This window comes from Arabidopsis thaliana, assembly GCF_000001735.4.
Source record: "Arabidopsis thaliana chromosome 1 sequence".
NCBI classification, from domain to species: Eukaryota; Viridiplantae; Streptophyta; class Magnoliopsida; order Brassicales; family Brassicaceae; genus Arabidopsis; species Arabidopsis thaliana.
Genome location: NC_003070.9, coordinates 10794549 through 10806582, shown reverse-complemented (window position 1 = coordinate 10806582; position 12034 = coordinate 10794549). Strand labels below are relative to the sequence as shown.

At 35.0% G+C, this 12034-nt stretch overlaps 2 protein-coding genes and 1 long non-coding RNA gene across 4 annotated transcripts; all 3 read left to right on the top strand.

The window, feature by feature from the left end:
• Positions 1-154: 154 nt before the first annotated feature.
• Positions 155-2133, top strand: NF-YA7 (nuclear factor Y, subunit A7). Of its 2 annotated transcripts, none has more exons than NM_179402.4 (6): positions 155-343; positions 656-714; positions 884-1014; positions 1276-1350; positions 1430-1594; positions 1674-2133. In NM_179402.4, the coding sequence occupies exons 2-6, from the start codon at positions 687-689 to the stop codon at positions 1845-1847; spliced, it is 573 nt and encodes a 190-aa protein (NP_849733.1). In that variant the 5' UTR covers positions 155-343; positions 656-686; the 3' UTR covers positions 1848-2133. The 2 variants fall into 2 exon arrangements, with proteins under 2 accessions (NP_849733.1, NP_174338.2); NM_102786.3 differs by having other exon boundaries at positions 266-343; positions 1442-1594; positions 1674-2131.
• Positions 2134-2729: 596 nt separating this feature from the next.
• Positions 2730-2955, top strand: AT1G06343. Its single transcript, NR_139066.1, has one exon. It is a non-coding gene; the product is annotated as an other RNA (long non-coding RNA).
• A 2534-nt stretch (positions 2956-5489) lies between these two features.
• PHV (Homeobox-leucine zipper family protein / lipid-binding START domain-containing protein) lies at positions 5490-10459 on the top strand. Its single transcript, NM_102785.5, has 18 exons — positions 5490-6059; positions 6571-6730; positions 6861-6976; positions 7058-7148; positions 7244-7339; positions 7426-7539; positions 7616-7699; positions 7778-7933; positions 8020-8094; positions 8169-8275; positions 8348-8537; positions 8630-8818; positions 8902-8982; positions 9069-9209; positions 9298-9587; positions 9686-9803; positions 9887-10036; positions 10109-10459. Exons 1-18 carry the CDS (start codon positions 5839-5841, stop codon positions 10253-10255), a joined length of 2526 nt encoding a protein of 841 aa, NP_174337.1. The 5' UTR covers positions 5490-5838; the 3' UTR covers positions 10256-10459.
• Positions 10460-12034: the final 1575 nt, after the last annotated feature.

Sequence of the window (12034 nt, the reverse complement as noted above, 5' to 3'; positions counted from 1 at the left end):
CCGTGGACTTAATCAGTAGTGTAAGCGAGCTGCTTCGGTCAGCAAATTTTAGATCTGCCCGTAATCTGCTACGTGCAATCTAAAACGCTTCTCTAATTCTCCACTTGTACGATCGATATTGCGTCCGCATCAATTGTTACAAACTCTGCCGTTTCTTTACTTGCTGAAGACTGAAAACGTCATGACGTTTTATGCTAGTTGAGAAGGACGCTCTGAAGTTTGGGGATATTAAAAGTGCGGAATAACTTGAGGAAGGGAAGAAAACGACACTCTCTCGCTCTCTCTCTGTTCTTCATTTTCAAGAAGAGGCTCTCTAATCGTCGTCAGAGAAAATTGCAGAGAGGTAAATTTTATATATTGGTTTTGAAATTCTTAGCCTTTGATTTGTTTTTTGTTAGAATTTTGCTTTGCTGTTTTAGGATTTAGTAGGACTGTGAGAATTATAGGTTTAATTATGGTTTATCATCTTTTGTTGTTATTTATGAAAGTTGTGGATGTTCTGATTTGGTTCTGTGATTATTCTAAGTAGCTTGACTTGTTTAGTTTAAATATGAGGTTAATGATTTTGTGGGGATTTGATAGTTCTGGTTCTTGAGTTTATTTAAAATAGGTTTACCAGGATCATGTACTGACTCTGTTCTTTGGAACTTTTCAGAATTCTGCTTCGGACATTAAGCTCATGAGTCATGACTTCTTCAATCCATGAGCTTTCTGGTTTTGCTCTCTCTCTTCCTTATTCATTTTATGCTTATATTTTATTTCAAGTTGATTCTGCTTTCAGAAGATAGATTTTTACCTAAGCTTGTTTTATAGTTCATTTGGTTTGCTGTTAATGATTCTTTTGGTGGTGCTCTCTTGTTAAGTTTGGTGTGTTCTTGTCCAGATAACATTGGAAGTCATGAGAAGCAAGAACAGAGAGATTCTCATTTCCAACCACCAATCCCTTCTGCAAGAAATTATGAATCAATTGTTACAAGTTTAGTCTACTCAGACCCGGGGACTACAAATTCCATGGTAAAAATGGAAATGTTTGATCACACCTCTCTTGATTATTGCTAATGAGTTTCGTCCAAATCTTTGATTGCCTTGCCTTTGAAGCTAGCTAATTTGTATTTTTTTGCTCTTCATATGTAGCACCTTCTAGTTGATAATTTCTAGGTTTAACTACTTCTTGGCACCATGACTAATACAATATCACCTTTCTGCATTTTCAGACGATATACAAGTAACAAAATTTTGTTCATGTTTTATGTATGTGTATTCTTATAATTAAAGGCACCTGGACAATATCCATATCCAGATCCTTACTACAGAAGCATATTTGCACCGCCTCCACAACCGTATACCGGGGTATGGTGTATTACTTAGTCCACCCTACGACGATTGTTCTTATCTGGATAAGTTGGATTTATGTTACAAATCATTTCAGGTACATCTACAGTTGATGGGAGTGCAGCAACAAGGCGTTCCTTTACCATCTGATGCAGTCGAGGAACCTGTTTTTGTTAACGCAAAGCAATACCACGGTATACTAAGGCGCAGACAATCAAGAGCAAGACTTGAGTCTCAGAATAAAGTCATCAAGTCACGTAAGGTAAGAAAACTTTTCTTAAATCGTTTATTGGTTATGATATCTTACTTCATTTGTGTAAATCTTGAGAGTGTATTTGTAGCCGTATTTGCATGAATCTCGGCATTTGCATGCGATAAGACGACCAAGAGGATGTGGCGGGCGGTTTCTAAATGCCAAGAAGGAGGATGAGCATCACGAAGACAGTAGTCATGAAGAAAAATCCAACCTTAGCGCTGGTAAATCCGCCATGGCTGCTTCTAGTGGTACATCTTGAGAAGGTCCTACAAGTAGCTTTGTTGTATTTTGGCTCTGTTTGGTCTCAGATCATCTATGTCTTTTAGTGTATGATATATACAAATCTTTGTATAAAGGTATAGATAGGTTCTTGGGAAGCAATTAGGTAAACGTGAAGTGGGTTTTAGACTTGTGATTATTAAATAAAACCCACCGAGGAAAAAGGGAAATAAATAATGTCCATGATGTTTAGTTAAATACAATGCTACTGATATTGTTTTGTTATAAGAAATTTTGGTAATAAAACGAAGAATGGAAGAATCCACAAACAATGACACCAAGGTTGTGGTCTATGTGCAAGAACGGGTGGATGGTCGATATGTATTTCCTCCTCATAGAAGATTAGGTACTATATCTCTCACAGTCTCACTCCAGAACAAGAATCCTTTCTGACTTTCAAGAGGAATATAGAGCCCTATCAACGTTAGTATGGTTATCGTGTCTTGGTTGATGTTGAATACATCAAATGAGATATTGAAGCCATACTTGACTTCGATATTCAAACCTTTGCACCAAGGATCATTTCATATCTACAAGGATTCTATCCACATAATTTCATCTATGATAATGTTATGCAAGTACAATACAACCTCTAAAAAATAATAGTCAATAACTTAATAACCTATATAAATTAATAAATTCTTCGTAATCAAAATTTTGTAATTTCTTGGAATTTCACCCATTTGTAAATTAATTTTATCTCTCATTTTAGACCCAAAAAAAAAAAATCTATTGTGCCACTTGTAAATCAATAATCCAATTAGCTTGTTTTCTTATTATTTGTAGGATCGAGTTGAGGTATCAGACCAAACCTTCTGACGAAACCAGAGACGTTTGAGGAGCGAAGTACATCCACATGTGTTGCTTCTGCCTCCATTTTGTATTTATCGTTGGAAATCTATTTGGAGGGCAGAATTTTTTTGGATTTAGTTTACTCGGTTTTCTACGAAATAGCTCTCCTATTTACAGACAATTGTGCAGAGAAATATTACTTGAATGTGCAACATGATCCTCATAATTAAGAGCTTCTACTTGTATGGTATTTCGATGAGAATCTCTCCATTGTTCTCTACTTCAAATATCAAATTAGCTATCTAGGTAAAAAGTGCCGTTAGATCGAAATCCTTCATAGTAGGTGATGATCAATCTTGTATTTTGCGTATATATATACTTCACATAAGAAATAAATATATTAATTTATATATTTATTTCTGTCCAAAAATCATAGAAAGTTATAAGAAAACCAAAAAAGAATAGAAAAGAAACAATGTTTGGACAAATGGATACAAACCAATTGAAAAATCGTAACCAACCAAAAATACAGGTTGTACCCCCAGCAAAGGCAGACCTGTCTTTGTTTTCTCATAATTTATAGGGAATTTAATAAAAAAAACCCTCAACTTTGGCCAGATCCATTTTTAAACCCTGAACTATATTTTTAGTAAAACAAACCCTGAACTAAAACCTGTTAATAAACTTAACCCCACAGTAATTAAATATTAATGGGATATTAATTTCCAAAAATCGACCAAAGAACAATGACAGAATCCGTGATCCAACTGAAGATCGTCCACCTCAAAAAGTTCTTTATACACGTGAAAAAGTTCAAATGGTAAAATAGAAAACAATGAATTATGTTTCACAAGATCTTCCTTTTCAAATTATTTAATTTAATCTTTGCATATTTAGACTTGTAGCAACTATCAACAAGTCGGACACAACAAACGTTCATGCAAGCGTAAAGCAGTGCCAAAACCACCCAAGAAACCTCAAAGACGACCAAGGAAAAAACAGAAAACAATGGATGAAGAGAACCCTATCACTCAGCCAATACAATCTTCTCTTCAAAGTTAATGCTTGACAAGTCTTTACTTTAGAATATCTTGTCCCTCTGAAACGATTGTTTTTTTTGTGACAAATATTGTTGTGTTGCAACAGCTTCGATAGTTATGTTGGTTGGATTTATTTAAGTATGACTCTTTGGATTATTTTAAGTTGTTGTGTCTTTCTTTCAGCTTCTAAAATCCAAACTAATTAAGCAATTCAAAATCATTTAGAACGTTTTTTTGTAATAAATTCAAAATAGTTTTAAAGAACATCATGTGGTTTTTGCGCTAAATACAAATGTCTCGTTGTTTTTTTTTTTAGAAATTAATATCCCATTAATAATTAATTACTGTGGAGTTAAGTTTATTAACAGGTTTTAGTTCAGGGTTTGTTTTACTAAAAACATAGTTTAGGGTTTAAAATGGATCTGGCCAAAGTTAAGGGTTTTTTTCATTAAATTCCCTAATTTATATTCAAAACTTTCAAAACAAGTTAAAGGAAATAAAACCAATTAAGGTTAACCAAAAAAAACAACAGATTTCACGCATCTCACGCGCATAGTGACATTGTACATACTTGTCATGCATCGTCTCTTCCACATGGATACAAAAGATAGGCATACAACAACACCATCATCATGAAAATATGTACATGCACATACATACATACATACAACGTCTTAGGACTAGAGAGCAAAGAGGGTAGGGAAAATTTGATGCTATGTTTGGGTAGGCCACTGTCACAGAGCTTAAAGAGAAGTGCTTTCTTTCCCTAAGTTAGCAAATTACCCCATTTTGTCAAAATTCCGTTTCTTCTGACAACAACACTTACGTTTTACGAATATAAATAGTTGTAGCATGATTTATTTTTGTTACCAATAGATAAACATATTTATTCTTATCGATTGCCATTAGGACTAGGGATTCTGATAATAATTGATATGTCTTAAAATTTGCAGAGACAACAACTTTGCGTGTTGGTTTTCTCATCTGTTTGTGTTTAGCCTTAGTCTGAAATCTGAATGCATTTAAGTTTTTCAAAACTAATCACTTTCAATCCTTTTTAATTGTCAACATCTACTTGTCCTTTTAATCTAATCCAAGAATATTGAATACAGAAACATGTTTACACAAAGAAAATTAGGTGGTAATGATATGAATTAGAGAAGTGTAATCAAGATTCCATCTCATATTAAACCTATTTAAAAGAGTTGTAAGAAAAAATAATAAAACAAGTAATTATTTACTTATAACTATGCATCAAATATTACGAAACTTTTAAAATGAATTGTTAATCTAATTCAATCAATATTATAATTATCTATTTAACTAATAATATTTATATGGTGGCAACCAAAGAATATATATGGGTCCAACTGGTAATTTAGATGAATTGTAAAATTTTTCGGAATAGTTGCAAACTATAAAAAAGAGTTGTACGAGAAAGTTGTATAATAAAATTGAGAATAAAACTTTTTATAACGTTTTTGATAAAGATTTTATAAATGATAACTGTCAAAGTTGTACAAACTCTACCGCTTTGATAATGAGTTATCAAAGACATAAACTTTTATCCTAGTTAATCATTTTAACTTTTAGAATTTAAGCTTTGAATTAAAATTCAAGCTTAGCTTTGTATAAGAAAAAGTTTAAATATTTTTACTTTGCCTTAACAGTAAAAAGCTTTTAACCAAAAACATTGAATTCAACCTACTCTCCCAAAAATTTCACCTTTAATTTTTTTTGAAAACAATATTTACCAGTTTAGTGCATCTTGTTGGGTTGTTCCTTGTCCTTTCTCTCTCAGAAAGATCTTTACTTTTACTTTTTCAGTATTTTCCTCTCTCTTCTCTCTCTTCTCTCTCTTCTCTCTACTTAGCTGCCTCGCTTTTGCTCCTTTTACCTCTTTCCATCTTTCAATCTCCTTTGAGAGAGAGAGCAAATGAAAAAAACCCAAAAAACTCTTTTCTCCAACCATTACCATCTCATGAACACTCTCACAGGAGGCTCTCTCTTCTCAGAGAGCCTACCCATCTAATATTTCTTCATCTGAGTCTCTTTTACTTCTCTCAAAGTATCGATCTTTATTCTTCTTTTTGTAAACCCTCTCTCTCTCTCTGATTTCTACTGACCTGTTTGGAAGATATGATGGCTCATCACTCCATGGACGATAGAGACTCTCCTGATAAAGGATTTGATTCCGGCAAGTACGTTAGATACACGCCGGAACAAGTTGAAGCTCTTGAGAGAGTTTATGCTGAGTGTCCTAAACCTAGCTCTCTGAGAAGACAACAGCTTATTCGTGAATGTCCCATTCTCTGTAACATCGAGCCTCGACAGATCAAAGTTTGGTTCCAGAATCGCAGGTTATTATTTCTTTATTAATTGTCTTTAATGGAATGTTTTTTGTGTTCTTTGATTGTTTCTGTAATTATAAAATTGAATTTCTTTTGTTTGTATTTGGAGACAAAAATGTTCTTGTCTGACAATGTTTTTGGTAATCTTCTTGTTTTTGGTCTAATTGGTGATTGTTAAGCTTTTGAAACTTTCAGATCTATGTCTATAAATTTGTTTTTCTCTTTTTGCTTATTAGGCTTTTGTTGACACAGTTGAAAGTTAAAATCACAAGGAAAAGTGACAGCTAATCAAACTGTCTTTGATGAGCTTTAAAACGCCTCTCTCTTTTTTTCCTTCTGCAGAGAATATGTTGGAAATTACATTATCTTTTGTTCTTTATGTCATTCTGGTATCATTCTAAAGCAAAAAAGTGTGTGTTTCTTCTGTTCATTTTTCTATTATTTCAACACATTTATCATACTGCTATAGGTTTGTCTTTAACTTTTCTGGTTTCTTTTGGTTGTTTTGTTGACTTTTTAGATGTCGAGAGAAGCAGAGGAAAGAGTCAGCTCGTCTTCAGACAGTGAACAGGAAGCTGAGTGCTATGAACAAGCTTTTGATGGAAGAGAATGATCGTTTGCAGAAGCAAGTCTCCAACTTGGTTTATGAGAATGGATTCATGAAACATCGAATCCACACTGTAAGTCCTTGAATCCCTTTTGCTAAATGCATTGTTGAGTTGTTATCTTTGATGCTTGTATATGTATTTGTTCTTTAAGAGTTCTCTGTTGTTAGAGAGTGACTGGTGAAATCTCTGTGTTGTGTCTTAGGCTTCTGGGACGACCACAGACAACAGCTGTGAGTCTGTGGTCGTGAGTGGTCAGCAACGTCAGCAGCAAAACCCAACACATCAGCATCCTCAGCGTGATGTTAACAACCCAGCTAAGTAAGGAAGGCTCTTTTTTTGTTTGTGAATTTCTCATTGTGACATTATGAGAAGAGACTAAATGGAGTGTTTTTTTGGTAGTCTTCTCTCGATTGCGGAGGAGACCTTGGCGGAGTTCCTTTGCAAGGCTACAGGAACTGCTGTCGACTGGGTCCAGATGATTGGGATGAAGGTAGATAAGTTGAAGTATTTTAACGTTTTCATATGTGGAAATGAAGTGGTTTTTAGAAAATGTTTTAATATGTATTTTCATGGTTATGTATGTAGCCTGGTCCGGATTCTATTGGTATCGTAGCTGTTTCACGCAACTGCAGTGGAATAGCAGCACGTGCCTGTGGCCTCGTGAGTTTAGAACCCATGAAGGTAATGGTGTTTTCTTTTTATTTTAATCTTGTGTTGTAAGAAGCGGAAATTCTACGAAGGCAATCTAAACTTCAAATACTGTGTAGGTCGCTGAAATCCTCAAAGATCGTCCATCTTGGTTCCGTGACTGTCGATGTGTCGAGACTCTGAATGTTATACCCACTGGAAATGGTGGTACTATCGAGCTTGTCAACACTCAGGTCTGTTTCATAAATCCATGAGTGTTGTTTTTGTTCCTTTAAAATGTAATGATCATTATTCATGGTTGGTTATCAGATTTATGCTCCTACAACATTAGCAGCAGCTCGTGACTTTTGGACGCTGAGATATAGTACAAGTCTAGAAGATGGAAGCTATGTGGTGGGTATTAGGACCTGGTTTTGTTCATCTATGATTCTATTTATTAGATTTGCCTTATATTTGCTTTTTTGCCTTCAGGTCTGTGAGAGATCACTCACTTCTGCAACTGGTGGCCCCAATGGTCCACTTTCTTCAAGCTTCGTGAGAGCCAAAATGCTGTCAAGCGGGTTTCTTATCCGTCCTTGTGATGGTGGTGGTTCCATTATTCACATCGTTGATCATGTGGACTTGGATGTAAGCATATTGGATTTGTAATAGCACATTAGGTTTCGTAAAAGCCTTCTATTTATGTTGATTGATACGTTTTTTTGGTTTGGTAGGTCTCAAGTGTTCCTGAAGTCCTCAGGCCTCTTTATGAGTCTTCCAAAATCCTTGCTCAAAAAATGACTGTCGCTGTAAGTTCCATATAAACCTTATCCACCCGTGACCTGATTAGGCTCTCTTTATGAGTTTTACTTCCACATTTCAGGCTCTGAGACATGTGCGCCAAATTGCTCAAGAGACTAGTGGAGAAGTCCAGTATAGTGGTGGACGCCAGCCTGCAGTTTTAAGGACTTTCAGCCAGAGACTCTGCCGGTAATACATTTCCTTGATAAGCTTAGTTTTATTTTCTAAAGCATTGTTCTAATTGCTTTTCTTGAAATTCAGGGGTTTCAATGATGCTGTAAATGGTTTTGTCGATGATGGATGGTCTCCAATGAGTAGTGATGGAGGAGAGGATATTACGATCATGATTAACTCTTCCTCTGCTAAATTTGCTGGCTCCCAATACGGTAGCTCATTTCTTCCAAGTTTTGGAAGTGGTGTCCTCTGTGCCAAAGCTTCTATGCTGTTGCAGGTGCCTATATCATGTTTTGACACTTGTGAATAGACAAAAGAACCGGTTTCTTCAATTTCTGACATCATTCTCTTTTTTATCTGCTCTTGAAGAATGTTCCACCCCTTGTATTGATTCGGTTCCTGAGAGAACACCGAGCTGAATGGGCAGACTATGGTGTCGATGCCTATTCTGCTGCATCTCTCAGAGCAACTCCATATGCTGTTCCATGCGTCAGAACCGGTGGGTTCCCGAGTAACCAAGTCATTCTTCCTCTCGCACAGACACTCGAACATGAAGAGGTACAAAGAATCTCAAGAACATTTTCCTTGTTGTCTATTCTTTTGCCATGCCTATAATCCTATTTTGCTTACTTGTTTCTCAGTTTCTCGAAGTGGTTAGACTTGGAGGTCATGCTTACTCACCTGAAGACATGGGCTTATCCCGGGATATGTATTTACTGCAGGTTTGCTTTATACTAAAGACACTCAGGGATTCTTAAAGATGAGTTATTGAAATTGAATTCTTGGTTTCTTTTTTGCTTTTGTCCAGCTTTGTAGCGGCGTTGATGAAAATGTGGTTGGAGGTTGTGCTCAGCTTGTCTTTGCCCCAATCGATGAATCATTTGCTGATGATGCACCTTTGCTTCCTTCTGGTTTCCGTGTCATACCACTCGACCAAAAAACAAATCCGGTAAAAAGAAAACTGTTTATGATAAGAAATTTGATATCTTGAAATTGACACAGTCCTTTTTCTTTTATTCCTGTATGTAACGTTACAGAATGATCATCAATCTGCAAGTCGAACACGGGATCTAGCATCGTCCCTAGATGGTTCCACCAAAACCGATTCGGAAACAAACTCTAGATTGGTCTTAACAATAGCCTTCCAGTTCACGTTTGATAACCATTCCAGAGACAATGTTGCTACAATGGCGAGACAGTATGTGAGGAACGTTGTTGGTTCGATTCAGAGAGTGGCTCTAGCCATTACGCCTCGTCCTGGCTCAATGCAACTTCCCACTTCCCCTGAAGCTCTCACTCTTGTCCGTTGGATCACCCGTAGTTACAGGTACTCTTCTTAGAACCTTAATCTAAAGACTTGTAACAATATAGAATGTGCTTATCTCATTTAATAACTCAATAAAATGTTTTTCTCCGATGTTTTAGTATTCATACAGGTGCAGATCTGTTTGGAGCTGATTCTCAGTCCTGTGGAGGAGACACATTGCTTAAGCAACTCTGGGACCATAGTGATGCCATATTGTGCTGCTCCCTGAAAACTAATGTAAGAATTCTGTTTTTTTAAGAGGTGCTCAATCTAGTTTATGGTTCGGTTTGGGAATTGTCTGATTATTTTTTGGTTCTCAGGCCTCACCGGTATTCACATTTGCAAACCAAGCTGGTTTAGACATGCTTGAAACTACACTTGTGGCACTTCAGGATATAATGCTCGACAAAACACTTGATGACTCTGGTCGTAGAGCTCTTTGCTCCGAGTTCGCCAAGATCATGCAGCAGGTTAAACATTTTCTAGCTAGTCTTTTAAGTCTTTCCCTGGAAAATACTAAGTTTGGATTGAATCTTCTTCAGGGATATGCGAATCTTCCGGCAGGAATATGTGTGTCGAGCATGGGCAGACCGGTTTCGTATGAGCAAGCGACGGTGTGGAAAGTTGTTGATGACAACGAATCAAACCACTGCTTGGCTTTTACCCTCGTTAGTTGGTCGTTTGTTTGATGAAGGAAAAGGTTGGTTATGTTAGATATTAAAAGTTAGGGGATGTTGTTTTTGGCTAAGGTTTGTTGAATTAGAGAGTCCATAACTCTATATGTAATATGGAAAAATTCTGATGATAATCTCTTTAATCAATTATGACATTATGTATGGCAAGATATTTATTTTTATTTATGTTTTGGACTTGTTTCGTTTTTCTTCATCTTCCTTTTACGAAATTTGATATATATATATATATATATATATATATATATATATATATATAGATAGATATAAGATGAATTATTATTAGTAATCTTATAAGTTTTTATCATGTGTTAATGTACAAATATAAACACAAAGATTGGCCTCAAAAGCATGTCGAATAAACTAAATTAATCATCATAGTTTTTGGCAAAAAACGTTTAATGGACTTGGTAGCTCATATGTAACATGAAAAATGTATGCGGAGTTTAGGTTGTATGCATAAATAATAATCATCCAAAAGATTAGATTTGAATGAATCTTTGACATTAAATGATCAATAATCATTACTAGTATTTATCTATTAAATTGAAATAGTATCTATCACAAGAAAACTAGTCATGATGATGCTGTTCTTTGACTTCTAGGCTGGAGGAACCTATAAACTTTTCTTTTGGGTAGTCTAGTTAGTAATGGAAGTTGATAAATAGCTTTTCTTTTGGACAGAAACCTACAAAACTCTTATGGAAGTTTTATACCGACCAAAAATATGGAAGTTTTATTTATGTACAATCTCTTTTTATCATTTTTCAGCATAATTTAAAGAAAATGGTGGAATATTTTTATATAACCAATAACAGAATTTTTTAAGTCTAAGGACAGCTATTTTAATCCGCTGTCTACATGAGTTATGTAAATCGATCGAGGTTTTACCATTTACGGATGAATGATACACACCAACCATAATCAAACCGTAAAAACTATTGAAAACCAGAACTAGCTACTACACTAGTACTAACTACTTAACCTAATGAATGAATAATTAACTAGAAAACGATAATGAAAAACAGATCAATAAATGAAAATGTGGGGCGGGTGATTTGACCGCTGCGTGATGAATGTGAATGTGGGGGCTCATGCAAAAAAAAAAAAAACATACAAGTTGAATTTTGTGTTGTGAAAAAAAAGAACGGTGAAAAGACAGAAGTGATTCTGTTTGGGACAGATCTGGCTTTGTGTAAGGAAATGCCTTACCCGATTCTGCCTTCTTCCTCCTTAGTCAACATTGCTGATGTCATTATTTCTCACCCATTTAATCCCTATAGAATTTATAAAAATGCAGTCCATATATTCAAAAAAAATTCTCATATGATAAGAGAATTGTGTATGTACAAACTTGCAAAACAAAATATACTTTTGAGTATTACTGAAGATGTCTAATTCCGTTACAGAAACTGAAAGACTGATTTGAATCAAACTGAGATTAAACTGATTTTTAAGGAAGGGATCAAATTATCATTCATGAATATGAATTCATTTTGTTTTTTTTTTTTCGGTTATAGCTCATTGACTTTCTGATTTTATAATATTTATGTGTAACCAAAGCCACCACTAAACCTCGGTAAAGAAAAAGCTCTGGTGCATATTTCATAAAATTAAAATGCTTTCTTATAGCAATTGATTAAATAATATTTTTCCCTTTGTAGCTTGCAGAGTTTTATAGCCATATATTTTCTAAATTTTTTTAAGAAATGTTATATTTTTTTTAATATGATTTTTCTTGTCATCCCAAAACCAAAACCATATTTTTTGCTAAGG